Source organism: Onychomys torridus, chromosome 14 (assembly GCF_903995425.1).
Source record: "Onychomys torridus chromosome 14, mOncTor1.1, whole genome shotgun sequence".
Lineage (NCBI taxonomy): Eukaryota > Metazoa > Chordata > Mammalia > Rodentia > Cricetidae > Onychomys > Onychomys torridus.
The window spans coordinates 55,511,297-55,534,456 of NC_050456.1; the positions used below are offsets into that span (position 1 = coordinate 55,511,297).

General features: G+C 46.8%; 1 protein-coding gene across 3 annotated transcripts; it reads left to right on the top strand.

Moving 5' to 3' along the window:
- The first annotated feature begins 2,965 nt into the window (after positions 1-2,965).
- On the top strand, positions 2,966-19,801 carry Cipc (CLOCK interacting pacemaker). 3 transcript variants are annotated; one of them, XM_036205981.1, is made up of 4 exons: positions 2,966-3,083; positions 9,099-9,286; positions 15,056-15,225; positions 17,948-19,801. In XM_036205981.1, the coding sequence occupies exons 2-4, from the start codon at positions 9,151-9,153 to the stop codon at positions 18,839-18,841; spliced, it is 1,200 nt and encodes a 399-aa protein (XP_036061874.1). In that variant the 5' UTR covers positions 2,966-3,083; positions 9,099-9,150; the 3' UTR covers positions 18,842-19,801. The 3 variants fall into 3 exon arrangements, with proteins under 3 accessions (XP_036061874.1, XP_036061876.1, XP_036061875.1); XM_036205983.1 differs by having other exon boundaries at positions 9,104-9,286; XM_036205982.1 differs by lacking the exon at positions 2,966-3,083 and adding an exon at positions 8,308-8,337.
- The last annotated feature ends 3,359 nt before the right edge of the window (positions 19,802-23,160 follow it).

The following is a 23,160-nucleotide window of genomic DNA, read 5'->3' on the forward strand; positions in this document are numbered from 1 at the left end:
AATTCCAGCATTCAGGAGATGGAGGCAGGAGAGCCACTGCAAATGTAAAGCAAGGTCAGCCTGGGTTACTAAGTGAGTACCAGGCCAGCCAGAGCTACAAACAAATACAAAATTGAATAAATAAAAGAATTGAAAGTTTTAAAATACATCTCACACACGTACATACATGGCTAACTCTTTATGTTCCATGGGACTAGAAAGCCAAATCCTCATATGGACAGGTGATAATAATTTATTGACGCAGACTGGAAAGGGTTGCTGTTTCTGACCCAGCTTTGCTTACAGTGGGAAATCTAGTCCCAAATTCTAGCACAGCATTTAAGGTATCATGTCTCCCCCTGCTGGAAACGGTGTTGGTAAACTAAGTCTTGAGCCTCCAGCAGGACTGGGGAGGATTCAAACTGCTAAGACCTGAAAGCCAGAAGACTCATGCTCCAAATCTACTCTTCATTGCAAGGACCTTGGCTGGGGGGACCTGCCCCCACTTGTCCCTGGGTACTCTTGAGGAGAGAGGGGTAAGAAACATTTAGGTAGAATGATAGACAGATGAGAAGGACAAAAACACAGGACAGTTTCGGAGGACCTGGATCAAAATCCAAGGGCCCAGAACGTTACTCAAAAGGGCTTTTTATTCATTTATTTATTTTTATTTGTTATTGATTGATTGATTTTGAGACAGGGTTTCTCTGTGTAGGTTTGTGCCTTTTTCCTGGAACTCACTTGGTAGCCCAGGTTGGCCTCGAACTCACAGAGATCCACCTGGCTATGCCTCTCGAGTGCTGGGGTGGGTTAGAGGCGTGCCCCACCACCGGCCCGGCCAAAAGGGCTTTTTATAACAATGCCAAGAGGCCAGGAAAAAGATCTTCCCTTGCTGGATACAGCCAAATGCAGACCCTTCCAAACACCTGGTAACCACGACCATGGTCAAATCATCCCCTTATGCAACCCTGTAGGGTAAAGCAAGCTGATTCTCTGCCCCTGATTAATTCGGGCCTCCACACTTAGCCCAACCAAGAATCTTAGAACACTGACTAAAGACCCCAGGCCCCAGGCAACTATCCATCCAGGGGCCAATTTGCAACCCTGGGAAATCAATAAAGGAAGAAAAAAAATTAATGATTTGGCTACCTAACAATATCATCTACTTTCATGGACTTCTTCACATAGAATCATAGGGTAGAATAATCATAAATCCATTATCTATAAATACCACTGATTTTATTTTGAAATTCAAGTAGTTAATACAGAATGGCTGTCTGCTAATATGCAAGGGGATTCTGACTTACTTTCTTTCCCATTTTGCGATCCAAGACAAAGCCATTCCTCGTGGTTCTGCACTTTATTCTTTTATGTCCGTATGCATTATCCCACCTCCATTACTGTACATCGACTTTTATCTGTGCTTAAAGCTTTACCTGGTTTCTTCCTCTTTCAATAATGACTCAAGCTGAGTAATTTTTCCTCCTTTGCTTTTATCGATTTGCTCACTTTTTTTTTTTTTTTTTGCACTTACATTCTCTCATGTTGGTGATTGGACCATTTTCAATTTCATATGTTTGATCTTTAAGGTGTTTGAAGGCAAAGATCCTTTTAGTTAGGGGCAGTTATGTCTTCCCTGTTAAGCTCGGGTTTCCGGGCACACACTTCAGTTTCCTGGTTTATAAAGGAAGGATAACAGCACCTAGGCCTGTGGAGGCCTCTTGAGAAAATGCAAGAAGCTACGGGTTCTTAATGATTTGATAATGGTTGACCATTGTTTTCATTTCCCAAACAACAGCCTTATGCGGTGTGGGCATTCAACTATTACTTGTTGGGAGGGCTTATGCGAATCAGTGCATTCATACTCACTAATACATTAGCATGATCTGTGTCTGGATGAATAATGTGATTAACTATGACTTTTAAGCTGCTTGGATTACCGATGCAGAACTATCGCCATGTAGATCCGCAAGGTCCAATTTAACGATCGGCCGCGCCAACGACGTGCGATAATCTTCGCTGTCCAGTAAAGCAGCCACTGGCTGCACGTGGTCCCTGAGCTCTTGTGACACCGCTAACGCGGCTGACGCCGTAATACTCTCATCTTATTTAATTTCAACAGCACTTCCTGGAGTACCGGGCTGGACAAACAGGGGCAGCTCCAGAACCAGTTTCCAACTCTCAGGTTTTCAGTCGTGGAGCACTCCGCTTAGGGATCATGCTCGTTGCGGGCTTCCCTTGCCCTTCCTGGTGTTCGAGAGGCCATGTCCCAGGGCCAGGCATGGGGGACGTCGTCCATAAAAGCCGAAGCTCCCACTGCCCGGGGCAAAGCCAGCCCAACATCCAGTGGCCTGAAATCACCCCACTAAAACACTCGTGGCGTCCAGTCCTCGTGCAGGGGCTGGAGGGTCGACGGGAAAGCAACCCAGGCGACAGGCGTGGCAAGAACGTGAGCGAGCCGCAGGGACACGGCGGCGCCCGGCTGCCAGTCCCGCGCGAGTCCTCCCACGCTGGGCGCCGCAGCCGCCCCAGGCCGGGCGCGTCCGGTTCCGGTCGAGGGGGGGGGACACACCCCGAGAGCAGCTTCCCCTCAGGACCCCCAAACGAGCCCCGACTCTCGCCAGGCAGGAGGCTCCGAGCCACCAGCCCCTGCCCGCCTTCGAAATCCAATCCTACAGTGCTTGCTGCCCACACAATAGCTCCGGGAACTAGACAAGATGGCGGCGAAGCCGCAGGCGCCGACCATAGAGAGGAGCTGTGGAGAGAGCGCCGCCCTCGCCTCGGTGACCTGCAGGTCTTCCGGCGTAGAGAGCGGAAGCGGAGCGGGGCGGGGCGGGGCGGGGGTGGGGAGGGAGGAAGGGCGGTTCTCCCAGTGCCCTGCTAGGAGCACAGCGCGCAGTCTCCATGGTCCCGTGGAGCCGGGTCACGTGAGTGGCGAAAGCCGCCGCGGAGGCGAGGGGGAGGAGCAAGGGGCGGGAGGCCTGGGGCGGGGGATAGCGAGAGACCCGGCGAATACCAGGTTGTCATGGAGTCGTGGGGCCCGGCTCGCGCATGCGCCCGCTGACCTGCCGGGCCGGTTCGTGGAGCGGCGACCCTGGCCTTAGGTGAGCGAGGCAGGGCTCGCGTGGCTCCGGGCGCGCGGGGAGGGACCGGGGGCACCGAGGGAGCCGGTGGGAGCAGGTGGAAGAGGGAGGAGAGCGAAGTGGACACACAGGGGAAGCGGGACTTTGGGAGAACCGGGTCGCCCAATATTGGGAGCAGAGGGACTCGCCATCCCTGGCTTCCGTGTGGTTGGTGTGCTTCCAAGGGTCGGGCCCGCGTGGGAAAGGGGATCTGGGGTGAGGCAGAGACGGTGTGTAGGGTGCCCTGGCCTGGCCCTGGGTGCCATGGCTCCTGCGGGAGCAGAGCCCGAAGGCCTGCGGGGCTGTGAGCAGAGGGGTCTGGGGATGGACTGGTTGGTGGGCATGAGGGCTGCTTACCGAGTGAGTGAGTACAGGTGAGTGCCCAGCACCTTCATTTAGCAGCTATGCTCAGACACAAGGTGCCCTGTCTATTCCAGGGGCCCGCGGTCCCCTACTTTAGGCCAGCTAGCCAGGCGTAGTGCCAAGGATAGGGATGCGAGGAAGAAGATGGATAGTGCCTGTAAGAAGTCAATGGTTAGTGGCTGGGTAGGGCAGTTTTGACCCGGACCCAGGCCCCAGGCCCCAGGCCCGAGCCAAGCTCTTCTGTTTATTGCCCAAGTCCTGGCAGTAGGCATTGCCTGGGCATTTGCCCTGGAGACTGGTGGTGGTATGCCAGTCACAGCATAGCCCTGTGGTCTGCCCAATTCTGCCCTGTTGAGTTGGCAGGCTAGTTGATGCCTGGAGGGTGTGCACGCTGCTGCCTGGCACAGATGTCATGTGGGCTGGTGCGAAAGGGTAGGTGGGCACTGTTACTGTGAGCCCCCTTTCAAAGCGATCTGAGAACGTTCTCTAAGCGCCTGCCCCCCTTGAAAGGATGGAGAGAGTCATGGGAAACCGTGTGACCGCGTGTGGAACCGGGCAGGATCTTGGACACAACCTTTTCAGCCAGTTTTGAGAATGGGAAGGAGTTTGAAGGAGAATATGAATAATAGACACTTAGGCAGGTGCAATTTTCCCACTACTACAATACACGTTCTCCTGGAATGGTATTTCTGAACATGCAGATCAGAAGAAAGCGGCTGCAGAGAAAACATCCTGATACGTTTGTAACTGGGGTTACTCATGGTTTTATGGCTGATAAAGGTTTTACTTTCTTTGGCCTTATCACTTTATTCTATATGAGCCTTGCCTTGGGCTTTCACCTCACACCTCTCTGTGCATGCATGTCGTAACACGTGACACATTTAAAGGGAACGTGAGCTCTCAGGAATGTCGCCACGCAGCTATAAAAGGAGAGCTAAAAGCTGCATTTCAGATCCTTTCCCTGTAACCCTTCGGTTGCCAGAGATAGTGGGTCACACCAGCTTTTAATTTGGTTGGTGTATTTGTCCCATCTTAGAATCATGGGTATATTGGACTAGACCTAAAAGTTAGATCTTGAGGTGATCGCGTGTTTGGAAATGCAGCCTTGATCGTCGGAATACATGAACTCAGGTATTTTGGTGACTGCTAAACTGCTTTGGCTTTCAGACACTGCCAGACTGAGATTTGTTAGAACTTAGTATTCTCTTGAATGCCTTACAAGTCTGTTGCAAAGATTGAAAACAAAATAAAAACAGAACTGGCAACTGTGAGCTTCTAGAGAGGAATAATGACCCAAATGTAAGGAATGCAAGATGGAAGTAAGCACCAGGTGCCATGGAGTACTTCCGAGAGTTTTCTTGTACCAGTTTATATGAGCCTCTGTGTTGACTAATTTCCCATTTTGAATTTGACTGTAGACTGCCCGCTTTGACAACCTTTTGGATAGTGTGTTACTCAATTAGGGTCAATTAGGGTCGCTCGCTCTGCCTGTTTGGGAGTGTTAGTTAAGTCCTAGTGCAGTGAGTGGAATATGGGGTCTGAGATGTGTAGGAAGTGGTAGTGGCTTCAGGGAGCCGAGAGGTGAGGGAGCAGGTGGCGACCGTGTAACCCATTCTCAGATACTGGTATCTGACTTTATTGTAGAATAATACTGAGGAGGGAAAGTAAAACCCTCTTGATTTCTTGAGTTTTTAGGTTTTGCTATTTGTGAAGTTCTTGGCTTAAGGGGTGCTAGTGGGAACCCCCCCCCATTTTTCTGCCTAGGGTTTCCTCTGGTGTGTTGTGTGTGAGCCCACTTCCTCCTAAAGAAGAGAGGTGGGTGTAGCTCTTATGTACCTACAAGGGCCTCCTCGGATGGAACATTAAGGCTTTTTTCCTGCTTAAACAGAACTTTATCAAGAAGAGAGGTTTTCTTATTTTTAATTATTTTTGCATCCAAAGTAGACACTTCGCCATTCTAAAGTCAACTGTATGGGTTTTGTTGTTATTTTTATTCCCAAGTGCCACCAATTCCCCAGGATCTCAAATTTTAGAATTTAACAGATTTGTCGAAGTTTTAGTATTTTGGTTCTGTAGTCAACATTATCCTGTAAATTCTCTGTGAACCAGAGTAAATTACTATGTTTTTTTCTGTAGCTCCCCTGACTGCGTTTTAGTAACAGTACTTACATTTTGATAACTTAGCAACAGTACTTTTTTTTTTTTTTTTTTGGTTTTTCGAGACAGGGTTTCTCTGTGTAGATTTGGTGCCTGTCCTGGATCTCGCTCTGTAGACCAGGCTGGCCTCGAACTCACAGAGATCCGCCTGGCTCTGCCTCCGAAGTGCTGGGATTAAAGGTGTGCGTCACCGCCACCCGGCAGTGCTGACATTTTGATAACTTCTTATTGTCTTGTCCAAGGGTCATAGGAGGCTAAGTTGAGATGCTTTCTCTAAAATGCCTGCAAAATACTCTGGGTTTAGTAAGATATTGTGAAGTTTTCTCAGGTTCTTTTTTTTTTTTAAATTTTATTTATTAAGTATACAGTATTCTGTCTGCATGTATCCCTGCAGGCCAGAAGAGGGCACCAGATCTCATTACAGATGGTTGTGAGCCACCATGTGGGTGCTGGGAACTGAACTCAGGACCTCTGGAAGAACAGCCAGTGCTCTTAACCACTGAGCCATCTCTCCAGCCCCAGATTCTTAATTAGTTGCAACTGACATGCCCTTCTAATCTGGATCACCTGGTCAGACCTGCCTTAGTCTGAATGCCATTCAGAAGCCACATCTAGTTTCATTTTAAAGAAGGCTCTATTATTCACTTTGGAACAGTGTTATTTTGGGAAACTTATACTCTATGCATTTGTTGGGTTTCATAGGCTCCTGCTTTAATTAGGGATTCAGTTTTACATTTTAGTCTACTTTTTAAACAGGATTGTCCAAGCTATCAAGCATCGTAGCTGTCAGACAGAGAGACATTGCCTTTGCAGAGTGCTCTGTTAGATGTGACAGTGTGGTTCTTATCATAGTGTGTGGAGGGAGAGTGATGTGGCCTGAGCTGGGTGAGGCGGACAAGCCTTCCTAAAGGAGTTGGTTGCGGGGCACGATGGCTTCTGCTTGGAATGGCGTTGAGCGTTTATCCCCATCCGATCAGCATGTGTCCTTCAGTTCACCGCAGTTGTCTAGAACAGTGGTCTCAGCTGTCCCGTGCTGCGACCCTTTAATACGGTTGCTCATGCTATGGTGACACCAGCCATAGAGCTAGTTTCGTTGCTACCACATAACTGTAATTTTGCTGCTGTTATGAATCGTAACGTAAATATCTGATGCACAGGGCATCTGATATGCAAACCTGTGAAAGGGCCATTTGACCCCCAAAGGGGTCACGACTCCCATGTTGAGAACCACTAGTCTGTACGTATGTGAGGAAGGGGTTACTCCAGAGTGCACAGAAGCACGTGTCTCCTGTTTCATTTCACCAGGAGTCTTTCCTCTAGTTCCCTAGGTCCTGAACTAGCAGAAATGTTCAGGTATGGCACTTCAGGATATTCCAGGGGCAGTGCTGCTTGGCTGAAGTACATGGAGTCCTGAGTGGATTAAAGTATCTCTGGGTTTGCTTATGCCTACCCAGTTTCATTATCACTGTTTTCCTTGGTGGCACCCTGTGTTCTTTATCTCCAAAGTGTCTCTTGTTTTCGTTGTTGAGAGACAGGATCTGGCTAGGTAGCCCTGAAACTAAAACTCACTCTGTAGACCAAGAGGTCCCCCTGGCTTTGCCTCCTGAGTTCTGGAGTGTGCCACCACGCCCGCTGCACCTTAGTTAACATCCACAGTCTCTCCAGCATGTGCGATTGCAGGGCCTGTCTGTCCTCTTCCCCCACCCCCACTGTCAGAGCATGGTCTTCTGCTCCTGCACTCTGCTCTGGCCAGCCTGGCCATTTACTTCTGAGTGTGCCAAGTTCTTTCTCCCTTCCGCCTTCACATTGGCCTGGAACGCACTGCAACAGCTCACCTGTAGTCTTTGACCACTCTAATGCCTGCTGACTCCTCAGCCTCCAGATTCCAGCCTCATGGCACTTTTCCTGGTGCTACAGACGTAGCCTCACTTTTTCATAGCTCTTGTCAGTGTGATAATCAGCTGTGTGAATCCTTGGTTAATGTCTGCTCTTCTCTAGATCACAGGCTGCAGGAAGGATACCAACAGTTACTCTATTCACTCTGTATCCTCAGTCTAGCACAATGCCCAGTTTATAGGAGCACTTGATACATGTTCTTTATGTATACATGTGACTGAATGTAATGCATCTGAGCTTCATTGCAAAATTGATTACAATGGAGGAGGATATTGTGAAACTAAAGAATAACATTAACAGCAATAAATGTTATATATCCTTATGCAGTATAAGCTCTTACACTTTAAAATTTATTTTATGTATGAGCATTTTGTTTGCATGTATGTCTGTATACCACTTGTGTGCCTAGTGCTTATAGAGCACTGGATCCCTAGGACTAGAGTTGTGAACCACCATGTGGGTGCTGGGAATCAAAACTGCTCCTAATTGCTGGCTGGGCCATCTTTCCACCACCACCCCTCCCCCCAAACACTTCTTACATATGTTTACACACTAAAGTTTTTGCTCTTTTGTTGTCATCAAACTTAAACTAAGCAAGCATTTCCACCACTGACCTATACCTTCAGGGCTGTAAAAGTTTTGTGGTTTAAAAAAATTATTTAACTTTTATTTTATGTGCACTGGTGTGACTGTGTCAGATCCTTTGGAACTGGAGTTGCAGACAGTTGTGAACTGCCATGTGGGTGCTGAGAATTGAACCTGGGTCCTCTGGAAGTGCAGCCAGTGCTTTTAACTGCTGAGCCATCTCTCCAGCCCCCTTGTGAGTTTTTTTGTTTGTTTGTTTTTTGTATTGTTTTATGATAAAAAGTAGCATATAGGGCCAGTGAGGTAGGTACTTGAGCAGATAAAGGTGCTTACCTCCTGATAACCTGAGTTTGAGGACCCACAAGGTGGAGGCCCAACCATCTCCTGCAAGATGTCTTTTGACCTCCACACCTGGGTCATGGCACATGTGTGTTCATGCCAATGTACACACGTACACAAAAGTACCTAGAATAAATGTAAACAAGTCTTCTGAAGTAGCATGTGTATGTGTGTATACGTGCACGTATGACATTGGTTGTACTCTGCTCAGTACTTCATTCTGGGACCTGAGAGGTTTATTCGAGAAACCCTGCACTGTGAGTGGTAGCAATAGATCACCAGCCTGCAGACTGGGAAAGCTCGCCTCACTGGGTGCTGTTACCTCTCTTCTCCTCAGGGAGGAGGGCAAGTTTATTTGGTTACCAAAAAGCCTAATCAAATGTCCCTTTGTTAGCAGTTCACAAAGCTGCCACTGACCTTGGTTTGTGGGCCTTGACTTCGCAATGGAATTAGAGGGCAGAAGGGGATGGGGGCCTCCTTTGGATGGAAACCGTTCTGTGTGGTAAACCTGAAGCTTGGTCAGCTGAGACTACGGAGCAGGTGTAGCTGAAGTGGGTGAGGCTGGCAGTCTTTGCCCTCACTTTCTTCACCATTTGGCTCACCTGCTGAATTCACTCTTCAGGTGATGACTTCTTACGTCCTTGTTGTTTTTCATAGAGCAGTCCACATGCAAAGACTGTCTGGGACCCAGCTTCCAGCCCGCTGAAACATGGAGAGGAAAATGCCATCCAGAGAGAGCCCTCGAAGACTCTCTGCCAAGCCAGGCCGAGGCACAGAGAATAAAAGAGTCACTCGGCCGCTCGGCGTGGTGGCTGCCGACTCAGACAAGGACTCCGGCTTTTCAGGTTAACAATATCTTACTCTTCTGCCCTCTGCTCCATAATATGCATTCTTCCCTGAAGCTCTTCAGTTTAAGAAACACTAGAAGCTTTCACATACAGGATGAATAAGTATTTGAGCTCTTAAAAATAGCAATTCTGAAAACAAGGGGTAGTGGTTGGTGATTCTGGTATCTTATGACACCATAGGTTAGTTCTGAAAAAGTAATTTTCCTTTTTCAATTTAGACTTCAAACTCTCAGTCTTCCATTTCAAACTGTAGTTACTAGAAAAAATATTTGAACATGGACTGGAAATGTAGTTCAGTTGTGGACTGCTTGCCTCGTATGCAGGATCCCCAGTACTCATAAAACTGGGCGGGCTGGGACATGGCTGTAATTCCAGCACTGGAAGGTAGAAACAGAAGAGTCAGAAATTCAAGGTCATCCTTAGCTACATATGAGTTCAAGGCCAATCTGAATTACATGGGATCCTATCTCAAAGACAAGTGTTTTTAAAAAATACTCAGGATTCTGTTGCATTAACTCCTTTTTCATGGCAGGGAAAAAGAAAAATACTACTGTATCTTGTTGCCATGAAACAGTGTGAAGGTCAGTTAAAAGTAATGTAGTCGTGTATTATGTAATGAGAAATTGGTCCTTAAGGAACACTAGGGTGTACTTTCATAAACCTGGATGATATAGCCCATTACATACTTGGGCTCTATGATATAGTCATCATCTCAAATGTGGTCTTGCATTGGCTGAACCATCTTTATGTGGTAAGTGACTGTCATTTGTTAAGATAACACTTGCCTAGAAAGTAATTTTACTATAATTAAAAAAGTCCCCGCCTAACTGTTTTTCCTAATAACTGTACACTTTGGACTGTGAGCCACCTGGGCCAACTGTAAACTCTATGAGATATAAGAAAGTAGAACAGGAGCCTGGAGGGATGGCTGGGCAGTTAAGAGCACTGGCTGCTTCTGCAGAGGGCATGAGTTCGGTGTCCAACATCCACATCAGGTGGTGCACAGCCACTTGTAACTATAGTTCCAGGGGATCTGATACCCTCTTGTGGTTTCCAAGGGCACTTGCATGTACATGTGCACGTATATACAGACAGACAAACAGGCACACACATACACATAAAAGAAGATAAACAAATCCTTGAGCATATATGGTAGATATGCTTTTAATCCCAGGATTTGTGAGACAGAGACAGGTGGATCTCTGTGAGTTTGAAGCCATTATGGTCTACATAGTGAGTTCTCATCCAGTTAGGGCTACATGATGAGGCCCTGTCTCAAAAAATCAAAATCAAACAAACACCCTCCCCCCCCAACCAAATCTTTTATTTATCATCATCATCATCATCATCATCATCATCATCATCATCATTATTTGAGACAGGGTCTCACTATGTAGCCCTGGCTGTCCTGGAACTTACTATATAGACCAGACTGGCTTCCAACTCACAATGATCCTCTTGCTTCCACCTTCCAAGTGCCAGGGTTAAAGGCATGCACCACCACACGTGGGCTCAAAAAAACCAGTCTTTAAAAAAATTTTTTAAAAAGCTGAAGAGATGGCTCAGTGGTTAAGAGCACTGGCTGCCTTTCCAGAGGACCGGGGTTCAATTCCCAGCACCCACATGGCAGCTGACAACTGTCTGTAACTCTAGTTTTAGGGTACCCAATACCTTCACACAGACATACATACAGGCAAAACACCAGTGCACACAAAATAAAAATAAATAAGTTGTTAAAAAGTAAGAAAACTGAGAGTAGAGCAGCTGTCATTGATAGCTGTCCAGAGCCTTCCCCAGAAGGGCCGACTGCAGCCCTGCCTCAGCCTCTTAACTTCCTGCTGAAGCTCTTATTTCTAGGGCTGAGGGGAGTGGCTTGAACTACTCTAAATATTGAATTAATGTCAACATTACTGTCCCAGGAGATTCTCAGGATGATGCCAGGGAGTCAGGCTTACTGTCCTGGGAATGGAGCTTTTTCTAGGGAAAGATTTATAGCTATTACCCAGGCTCCTGAGACAATACAGGCCTGTTACTGATTTACTCACTTATACTGGGAAATGCTGCTGTTAGGAAATCTAGGACTCTCCTCTTCTTAGATTGGTACGTTTTCATCTTGTAGGCATGCTGAATGAGAAGCTCAATTATAAATAGAGTATTACTCAGAGAGGGACAGCACTGACCCAGGGGATTAGAACAGAGGAATTAGTGTCTGCCCAGGACCAGGACAGTCCAGGGAAGGGTGAGCAAGCCTGTAGCACTTTGGGATCCCTTCGCTTAATGAATTTACTTACCAGGCTTGTCCCACCATGAAGCCCGCCTGAAACGTCTATTAATGATTTAGATTCCTAGACCCTCCTAGAAATTCTGGTACTGAGGCTGGGGAAGGGTCTGGAAAATGGGGCCTATAAAACAAGGCCAAAGGTCTGGAAACCACTGAAAGGGCTTTTTTCTCTTTGAATATCACATTTGCTTTTGATCTGTTTCTGGATCGTAAAGGTAATGCGTGTTCATAGTAAAAGTTTAGATGCTTGGGGGAGTCAAAGAAGAAAACATACTTTACCCACAGTCCTTCTGTTTATAATTCCCAGGACCACTGCCATTTAGCTCCATCTTCTAAAGTCTTTGTCAGGCTAGTTGTTTTAATAAGTACTGCACTGGCAAATGGATGGAACTAGAAAATATCATCTTGAGTCAGGTAACCCAGACCCAGAAGGACAAACATGGTATGTACTCACTCGTAAGTGGATTCTAGATATAAAGCAAAGAACAATCAGACTGCAACCCACAGAACCATGGAGGCTATATAGCAGGGGGGACCCTAGGATGACTGTGGCTTATAATAAGTTTTGGTTTTACTCAATTACTGAGCAAGCCTCAATGAAACATTTCACTATTAAGATAAGAATTTATACTGTATCAAGCTGATAATAGAAAAATAAATTAATTAATTAAAAAAATAAAAAAAGTACTGCACTGTTCGGACACAGAGTGATATTAAAAATGACCACCCTCAGTCCTCTTTCAGAAGGTGGTCCCAGTGAATGCTGGTCACTCTTGGGGTTAGGTTCCAGGGATGTGGTCACTGCCTGAATTTTTCCAGTTACCTTGGGTATGATGAAATTCTTACTTGATCTTAGCCAAAAGGCTGCCTAAGAAACACTTCAGTAAAATTTTCAAAACCAAAATGGATGGTATTTTCTATTTTAATTATTTTCCCAAATTTATTTTGAGAAATTTCAAATCTAAAGAAAAATGAATGAATCCCCCACAAGAAAGATTCTTTCAGGTCCACTAGGAATTTTCATTTTGGCTTTATTCATATCCTCCCCTATATACATTGGCTCAACTGTTTGAAAAGTTTCAAAAATTTCAAGCAATTAGCATTTTATATCTAAATCTTTAGTATGAATCTCAGAAACAAGGAAATTCTTCTATATAATTATAATGCCATCAGTCTACCCAAGAAAGTCAACCTGATTGAATTATCTCTAACTACAGTCTGTTTGGATTTTCCCATTGGCCCAGTAATGTCCTCATAGCTATTTGCCATTGTCTTTTTTTTTTTTTTTGGATCCAGGATCCCATTGAGAAGCAGGCATTGTATGTAGATGGCCTGCCTTTTTAATCTTATTGAACCCAGGATAGCTTTCCTATCTTTTCTTTCCTTTATGACACTGACATCTTTGAACAAGACAGGACTGTAGTTTTATAGCTTCCCCATTTTTGGAGTAATTAGAATATTGTATTGTTGATGTTGTATATTTCCTAAAACACAAGGGAACTGTTAAGTTAGTCTCATTTGTTTTCTTTTTTTAAAGATATGTTTATTTGTATGTATGTGTCTCTTCATGAGTTTGTGCCCTACTTGCATGCAGGTGCCTGTGGGGGCCAGCAGAGGGCATCAGATCCCCTGGAACTGGAGTTATGGGAGGTTGTGAGTCACCTGAAGTGGGGACTGGGAACTGAACCTAGGTCCTTTGTAAGTGCTCTTAACTGCTGAGCCATCTCTCCAGCCCCCATCCTCATTTTTGATGATACTCTGATCCCTTGGTTAAAAGGTACCATGTACCAGATTTCTTTATTGTAAAGATAATCTTTTAATTGGGCCTGGTGGCACATGTCTAGAATCCTAGGTTCTGGGGAGGCCAAGGCAGGTGAATTACAAGGTTAATTGCCTGGGTTACAGAGTGCTGGGATTATAGGCAGGCACCACTATACTGTCTTCCTTCCTTCAAACTCTTTTTTTTTTTTAATCTATGTATTTATTTATTCATTCATTCATTCACTCATTCATATGGGTACTTTGTTAGCATGTACATCTGCACACCAGAAGAGGGCATCAGGCAGTTGTGAGTTGCCATGTAGGTGCTGGGAGTTGAACTCAGGACCTTTGGAACAGCAGAGAGTGCTCGTAACCACTGAGCCATCTCCCCAGCTCCCTCCTGCAAACTCTTGACTGGTGTTTTAGCATCTATTGACGATCTTACTTGAACTGGTTACCACCCTAGCAATTTAAAAGTTGTGATCTACTAATGCTGTCTTTTTGCCCATTCACTGAACCTCTTGATTAAGAAGCATTTTCCTCCTTCTGTTCCCTTTTTGAGTATCACCCTGGATTTGTAGAATTCTTTAGTAATTCAGGTAGCTGATCCATTAACTGCATATTTCTGTTACCTGCATTGTCTCAAATTTGGCCAGTGCGTTAAATGTGCCCTTGTCTCACTTGACACCCTCTCCCTCAGTGTTTGAGCACATCTTCCCTTTGTTGGGACAACAAACTGTCTGGGTTCATCCTGTGATAAAGTAAGTACTCAAGACAAAAGCAGCTTACAGGGAAAAGTGTTTATTTCAGCCCAAAGTTGAAAGTTCATCATGGCAGGGAATCAAGGCGGTGGGAACTTGAGGCAGTTTCTTAGCTTACCCACAGTCAGGAAGCAGAGAGCAAGGAACGCTGGTGCTCAGCTCACTCCCTTCTCAACACACAAGGATCCCTGCCCAGGGAGTGGTCCTGCCTCTAACTGAGTCTTTCCACATCAGTTAAGCTAATTGAGGTAATCCCTCACTGACATTCTGAGAGATAAACTTGATCTAAATAATCCTTCACAGGTATGCCTGGGGGTTTGTAGATTCTCCAAACAGTTAGCACTAACCACTCAATCAGAAAACTCAGGACAAAGCTTTTCATTTTAGTGGATATAGATTTTAATTGGCTTTGCTTTTTTACTTTGTATCTTGTGGTTTCTAGAGCCTCTAAAGATCTTAACTCTGCCTGGGATCACACTTTCTCCCCACTTCTTAACAACAGATTTTGAAAGTAATAACCCAGCTCTGCTGAGAGGGCTCTGCAGATAAAGTCACTTCTCAGTAAGGCTCAGAACCTAGTAGCAGAGAACTGACCCCCACATGTGCAGTGGGACCTGCACATCCCCCCATCCCCACACAGGCAAAATGTAACAACAACAACAAAGCTGTTAAAAGAATAAAATAAAAGTAAGTATCTCACTTTGGAGTCTTCAGCTCATTTCTCACGTGATCTGGGGATGAGTGCTTTCCCAGGAACCCTGGCTGATTGGGGCTTTTCTAAGGATTTGGACAAAGTCAAGCCCAGCAGGAGGGATGGTTTGAACACCCAGTGAAGTGTCCACCTCAGAAAACTCACAGAAACACCCATCAAAGATGTTCCTTTCTATTTTAGGGCATCCATGGCTGGTTTATGAGCTGTTAGCCTAGACCCCCACATGGACTGACCATTTTTCTGCCCACCAGATGGGAGCTCAGAATGCTTGAGCTCCGCAGAGCAGATGGAGTCAGAGGACATGCTGAGTGCCTTGGGCTGGAGCCGAGAGGACAGGCTGAGGCCAAGCTCCAAAGCTGTAAACAGTGCCTTCCCTGCGCTGTCCCCTATGGTGGTCATGAAGAATGTGCTGGTCAAGCAGGTGAGGAGGACCAGGCGGGCCCAGAGTTCTGCGCTTCCCAGAATGCAGACATTTCCACTTTGCAGGAAGAGATTTCAGAAACACACTAGAACCACACTGATGTGGACCTTCACCCGGGAGAGGATGTTACCTTTCAACTACTGATGCTGTTTGGTTTTATTTGTTTGTTTTCTGATTTAAATTTTTTTTCTTTAAGATTTATTTATTTAGGCTGGGCGGTGGTGGTGCACACCTGTAATCCCAGCACTCGGGAGGCAGAGGCAGGTGGATCTCTGTGAGTTCGAGGCCAGCCTGGTCTACAGAGCTGTCCAGGACAGGCTCCAAAGCTACAGAGAAACCCTGCCTCGAAAAACAAAAACAAACAAACAAACAAACAAAAAGATTTATTTTTTAAATTGTGTGTGTTATGCAAATACTCTACCACACCTTCCTCTGACCTGAAGACACCTGAGCTCTTATGTACACATACTTCTACTGAAATGTACACACACACACACACACACACACAGAGACAGACAGACACACACAGAGAGTGAGAGACAGACACACACAGAGAAAGAGAGACCTGAAAACAAAAATTAGAAGTATATGCATGAGTCAGGACTTACGTCCTTACTATTTATTTATCTTTGTATTTCTAATTTCAAAGGGACCTTGACCTGTTGTAGTAATGTATGATGGAACCAAGCCAAAAAGTCACTTCAGCGGTGCATTCTAACTCAAGGAAGAGTTTAGGGGAAAACCAAAAGGCTTTTTTCTTTTTCAGTTCTGAGCACTGAAGCCAAGGCCTCTGTGTGTTAGGCAAACACACACTGTTGCGCTGCATCACAGGCCTAGGAACCTCTTTTTCAATTTGAATTGATTTGGTAATTTAGGAGTATAAGACACATTTGTAAGCCTGCATGGTAGTACACTCCTGTAATCTCAACCCTGCAGACATGGAGGCAGGAGGATTGCAAGTTTGAGGGCAGCCTGGGATACACAATAAGACACTGTGCCAAAGACAGAATCCAAACAAACAAACAGAGCAGGAAGGACGTCTCTGCTTCAGGAGCAGAGGCGGTTTCTAGGCTAGAGCCACGCCCTGGTGACAGGGCAGCTCTGTGGGCCAAGAGTGGCAGTGCCAGCAGGGTCCTCACTGGTGATTGGAAAGCTGTGAGTAGTTTGGACTGGGCTCTAGCACAGTCCATTATGTGGTTATTGTCTAGATAGGAAAGATCAGTGGATGCAAATATTAGTTAAGGGATTTGAGACTGAAACTCATTCATAAAAACTTGGTTAAGTTCAAATAGAGAAGTCTAAGGAATGGAAAAGTGATTTAAGTCAGACAACATTTAAACTTATAGTAATTTACTCTGAAAATAGAGTTCTTGCATTGACAAGGTATATTGAAGATGGGGTTTTAGTGTTAACCTTCCCATCTTAGCCAGAGGTTAAAAGAACATGGCTGTGGCATGATACTAGCATCGTGTCTGAACACTGCCTGGTCACTTCTGAAGAACACACACTGAGGTCAGCAAGGTGGGCCACTGGTGAATTCTGAACAATCGTTTGAACTTTTTGCTTGGTAGATCCATCTCAGCAGGAACGTCGGTTCTCCTCACTGAAAGGAAAGAGCACAGAGATGGGAGTGGAGCCCCAGTGAGAAGTCTGCCTGCTAGTGCTGCTGCCCAGTGCCTTTGAGGGTCTCTCCTCCTGGCTGCTCCCTCTCTCTTCTCTTTGCCTTTCTTGTGGCTCCTTGTGGCCGTGTTGACATGCCATGTGTGTTGCAGCCTGAGGTGGCTGCTCCAGGATGTGCAGGAATGAGGATCTTTTCCAGCAGAGGGACACAGGACAGCTGGCAGGCTGCTAGTCTGGTCAGGTGCTAGGAAGCTCAGTGACAAGCTAGCCTCTTCCGGAGTTCGTTTAGTTTTGGGGTTTCTTTATGTTTTGAGGCAGGGTCTCCAGTAGCCCGGGCTGATCTTGAAGTCCTCATGTAGCTGAGGATGGCTTTGATCTCTCGATGCTCCTGCTTGCACTTCCTGAATGCCAAGATGATAGGCATCTGCCACCATGCCAGGTCTTACGTGATGATGGGGTCCAGTAAAGGATTCCAGGCATGCTGGGCAAGCACTCCAGCAACTGAGTCCAACCCTAGCCTGAGCTTAGCAGCTCTAGCTTTGGCCAGGAAGTTGTTCTCTCTCTGTTTCTGTTGCCTCTGCTGTGCCTTGACTGTGCCTTTATTTCATGTACCCCCAGTTTCTTTTTCTGAGGGATAGCCTTGATTAGAAACAGAGTTTAGGGCTAGAGAAGTAGCTCAGTAGTTAGGAACACTTATTCTTTCCAAGGACCCACATTTGGTCCCAGCACCCATATTGGACTGCTCACACCACCTGTAACTCCATCTCCAGGGGCTCTGACACTGGCACCATGGCCACCTGCCCTCACCTGTGCACAGGCATAGACAGAGACAGAATTTAAAACAAAGTAAAGCCTCGAGTTTTCTCTTAGGAAAACGTTTTTGTGTTTGCTTTTAGTTTTGTTTTTCTCTTCCGGTATGATATCAGATATAAGTGGATTTCAGGCCCCTTCTTCCCAGTTCTCAGCAAGGGCTCCCTGTGCATGTGGGAAGCATGGCACCGGAAGCAGTTGTAGCCGGGCATCTGCCTTCTTTGCCTTGGGTGGAAGCTGGGGGCTGCACTCCTCCGTCCTGAATACAGCTGCTCTTCTCCCTTGTCTCCAGGGCAGCAGTTCCTCCCAGCTCCAGTCCTGGACTGTCCAGCCCTCCTTTGAGGTGATCTCAGCACAGCCACAGCTCTTTGTCCTTCACCCACCGGTGCCGTCTCCTGTCAGCCCATGCCATACCGGTGAGAAAAAGTCAGACTCCAGAAACTACTTGCCCATTCTAAACTCTTACACCAAAATAGCCCCCCACCCAGGCAAAAGGAGCCTTTCCCTCTCAGAAGAAAGAGGAGCAGGTGGGATACCGAAGAAAATCTGCACTGAGAGACTGGGGCCAGTCCTGTCTTCCAGCGAGCCAGCCAAGACTGGCCCCTCGCTATCCGGTCCTTCCACACCAGCCCCACCCAGCTCCAGACTCTCTGAGGACTCGGCTCTGCAGGGAGTGCCCTCCCTGGGGGCTGGTGGGAGTCCACAGACTCTTCAGCCTGTATCCAGCAGTCATGTGGCTAAAGCTCCCAGTCTGACCTTTGCTTCGCCTGCCAGCCCAGTGTGTGCATCAGACAGCACTCTGCATGGCGTAGAGAGCAGCTCCCCTCTCTCGCCTCTGTCAGCCAGTTACAGTTCACCGCTGTGGGCCGCGGACCCAGACATCTTTGCAGAGCAGAGGCAGAGTAAGCACAGGCGCTTCCAGAATACCTTAGTGGTCCTCCACAAGTCTGGTTTGCTGGAAATCACTTTGAAAACCAAGGAGTTGATCCGTCAAAACCAAGCAACTCAGGTGGAACTAGACCAGCTGAAGGAGCAAACCCGGATGTTTATAGAGGCCACCAAGAGCAGGGCACCTCAGGCGTGGGCCAAGTTGCAGGCATCACTACCATCGGGGTCCAGTCATTCAGGCAGTGGCCTGGACGTGTTGTCTGATCGCCCAGACACAGAGGCGTTCTCAGCTATCTGAGTGGCTCTTTTAACTCTTTTGCTACTGCTCCCTGCACTTGGCTTCCCCAGCCTGGTTAAGAGCTTTCCTTTCTACACTCACTCACAAAGCCACGTGCCAGCCCCTGGCTGCTGTCTCAATCTGTGCTTTATGCACAGGTTAAGTGCGTTTATGTTCCTCTGAGGACCTCCAGTTGGGAGTGTCTGTGAGTCCCTTTTCCTTAGCCTGCAGGAAAGACGACTGTGTGGGTCTCTTCCAGCTCCCCACTCACTCACTGTCCATGATCCAAGGTGAGTGATATGGATGAGTCAAACCAAGGAGTAGGTGACCTAACGATCCTTCTTGGCCCTCCCTCAAGTATCTTAGTCACAGGGAAAATAAGAGACTGTGTTTGTATTCTACCAGGCATCATGCCAACTGGGCGAAACCTAAAATGCTTTGGGCACAGGTTGTGCCTGGGTGTAAGCATTTAATCATGGAAGACTTTGTATCTTACACTTGAAAGTTAAGGGAGAAAGGGCAGAGCCATCTGACTCACACACCGATCACACACCAGATCTCACACAAGTGGCCAAATACTTCAGATTTTTAAAATATAGACTGGTTTTAGTACCATCTGGAATTGTAGTTGATGAATTGCTTTTTTGATTAAAGGGTCAGAGAAGCCAGCATTTTTTGTCACTAGCTGGAAAGTTTTGTTAATTCATGCTTGAAATGGCACAATCTGTCTTGTATCTAAAAAGCCTGAGACAGGACTGCAAGATGGCTCAGTGAGTAGGTGCTTGCTGCCAGGCCAGATGAGCTGGATTCGATCCCTGAACCCACACGGTGGAAGGAGAGATCAGACACTGCAGAACTGCAGTTTGTCCATCCTCGATAGCGTGGAGGATTGCTAGACAGATTGCCCAGTTCTGCCCACAACCCAGACAGCACATTGTACACACACACGCACACGCACACACACGCACGCACGCACGCACGCACGCACACACGCACGCACACACACGCACACGCACACACGCACACACGCATGCACGATTCATAAATGAATATAAGATTAAAAACAAGTCACCATCAACATTAAAACAATCAAAAGCTTGAGATGGCTTCCAAGGGGCCTCAGAGTCTGGCCTAAGTTTCCTCTGCTCTCTTGTCTGTACCTCCCCCAGCTGTTGAAGAGGGAAGGAGAGTGTGCTTAGAACTTTTGAATTAAGGAAAACCCTGAGGTTAGAACAAGGCCACAGAAATCAGGAAGGATCCTTCCCTGTTTACATCTTGAGTTCTCACCCATCCCCTGTAGCAGTGGAGAGCCACTGTGGAGGTCTTGTGTCTTGTGACAGATGTGGCAGGAGAGGTGTGTCCCTCTCAGAGGCTGGCCTTAGGACGGAGAATGTGAGACACATTCTTTTTAGCTTCCCTATGCTGGTAACTAAAATCTAAACAGTAAAGACCCAAAGGATTGTATCCACTTGCTTACAATCTTCATCCTCCTGAAAAGCTTTGTTTTTCACAAAGTAACTTGGTTTCATGACCAGCATCATCTTTCTGCAGAGAGAATGCTCATGGGGCTTTACTAGGACATGAGTTAAGGGTTACATTTATTAGGGAGTTGGTTGTCATTCTAACATAGTTTAAAAATTGTAAGACTCAGGTTGACTCTACTGTGTTCATGAAGACATATGATTTGGATGTGGCGGGTTGAAAAATAATGAACTTGGTAAAATCTCTCTACTCTCTGGTCAACACAGAATTATTACATGCTGTTTGCTTTCTGACGCCACTCCTTGTGACATGCTCCCCTGAATCCGTGTGGCCCCATAGCCTCCTTTTTTTGGCACACTGTTTGCAGGAAAGCTGTAGAGACAGGTGCGTTCAGAGCAGCCTGGGTGCCAGCCACAGGTTTTACCGAACGTCAGAAAGCTGGAAGCCCTTGCTGAGGACCACATGTGTCCATCGGAAAAGCCCTCAGTGGAGCTGTAAGCCCCTGGACTCTTCCTCCTAGACACGGGTTTTCATTTCCTCCTCATCCCCATGACAAGGTGATGGAAGCCCCCATAGATCTTCGCTGCTGAGTGGCAGGGAAGGTTAGCACCCCAGTCACCGCTCCTCCGTGATCTTATAGGCATGGCTGCAAGTCCCTAGGCTGTTAGCATAGGGTTCTCTTCCCAGTGGAGCTGGAAGCAGATGGACTCCAGTAGAGAAGCTAGATCTTAGAAGGAGTGATCCTTTGAGGTCAGAGGCTAGACCAGCATTTGAAGGAAGCCTGGAGTGGACCAGAAAGATCTCCATTGGTTGCCCAAAGCTGTCAGTAGCAATGGCCTTAGTGGTGCATGCTCTAAGTCCTTCTGAAGCATTGTGCAGGGCCGTGAGAAGTCCAGTTTAGCTCAGTCCAGCCCATAGGGGAACCTTTGTCAGGTTGGATTGGCAATATGGAACACCTTTCGAAAGGTTCCTGATTGAATTGGTCGTAGAATTTAACGTTTGTAATTTACTACAGTTTCATTGATTATAGTTGTCTGACTTCTTCTCTAGTATGATTCCTTCAGCACACAAGTTACTCTTGCACATATACTTCAGTGGCTTTTCAGCCACAACCTCTTTAGGGTAGAGACTATTTACCAAATGTGAATTCTTTTAAGAAAGTGTGAAGTTATGTAGAAATTGACTGTGAAATGTCAGAGGAAAGAAAAAATAAAAGTCACTTACTTGAAAATTATTCGCTTTGTAACTGCATAAAAATTCTAAGGGCTGGGCATGTAGCCCTGGTGGAGTGCTCGCCTAGTGTGGGTAAGGCCCTGGGCTCCACCCTATCCACTCCTTCACAAAAACCCTAAAAGAAATCCAGAATAATTGTGGATTGCATGCAGTTTCAAACATCGTTTTGTGTTGTCTGGGATATGGAATTAGGTGCTGGGAACTGGAGTCTGTTCAGACTTTGGTGCTAAGCACAGGCAGCCTGAGGAGTGTGCCGTGCTTGGAGGCGGGAGAGAGTCCAGCGCCTGCTCCACCTCACAGACCACAGAGAACTTTCAGATGACAGTGGTCACAGCTGTACGCTGTGGTGAAGAAAAGCCACATAATCTGAAGCTCCTCCTACAGCAGAGGGGCCTCAGCAAGTATGTCAGCCTTCCTCTGAGCTCCTGCAGGGAGACGGCTTCCCTGCATCCCAGTCCAGCCAAGAACTCTTCCTGCATGTTTGATACTGGGAGTGTAACCAGCTTACTCTCATGAAAAGATCTACAGGGTTGGCAGTATAAAGTCCTGTAGGATTGTTTCTGACACACACAGTGATCTGAGTGACTTTAAAATACGGTTGTAAGGCCACTAAAATGAATTAAAAATGGGTAAAGATGGCTCAAGCAGGCCCTTCTGAAATAGAGACCATCCTTCTCCAGAAGTGGCATCCAGAAAAGTAAGAGAGCACAAAACAGACTCTGTGAGGCATGGGAGAGCCCCGTTCCTTGATTTGTCTCCTCATCCACCCCCCCCCCCCCCCCCACGGCTCCTGTGTGAGGAAGCATCCAGGCATCTAGAACTGTCTGTTTGCGAACATCCTGTTTAAGCCACATCTTGGACGCTTCCACCACAGTTCATAACCTGGTGCCAAAGACACTAAAGACGGACTCTTTTTGTCATTTCTGTCTCATTTTCGTTCCGTGTCGCTGGAGATTGAACCTAGAGCCTCAGGCCTGGCAGGCAGCTGCTCTACCACCGGGTGGAGAAGCCCCATCCCTGCCCAACCTGCTATTCCTGGCGACTCCGGCTAGGTCACGTAGCCTCTGAGCTGCCTGGGAAAGCACTGGATTAGCTCTGAGGTTGTTCCCAGCATCACCTTTTATGAGCTCTGTAACTGTGGGTCGGCAGGACTGCTCAGTGAGTAAAGCACTTACCGGAGGCCTGAGTTGACCACCAAGCCCCATAGAAAGAGAACAGGCCCCTGAACATTGTTTTCTGACCTCCACATGGACACCATGGCATGCACACACCCCCCATCCCAAATACACACAAATGAATGAAATGTAATTTTAAAAGCTGCTTTTTAGAAAAGGCCTGTAGCTGCATTAGATGAGCCATAAGTAAAATCAACAGACTAAAAAGGGCTCAACTTGAGGAGCTTAGAAAATGGATCACCTGTGCTCCAGTAAGGCAACTTTATATCAACATCTGGTTGGATCTTACCTCTGGAATGAGACTCTGGAGAAGCATGTCGTCAGTCTTCTCATAAGTACCTGATTGCAGCCTGCATATTCACTCATGCCCATGTAAAAACTGCCTTCAGCCAGACATCGTGGCACACGCCTTTAACTCCAGCACTCAGGAGGCAGAGGCAAGTGGATCTT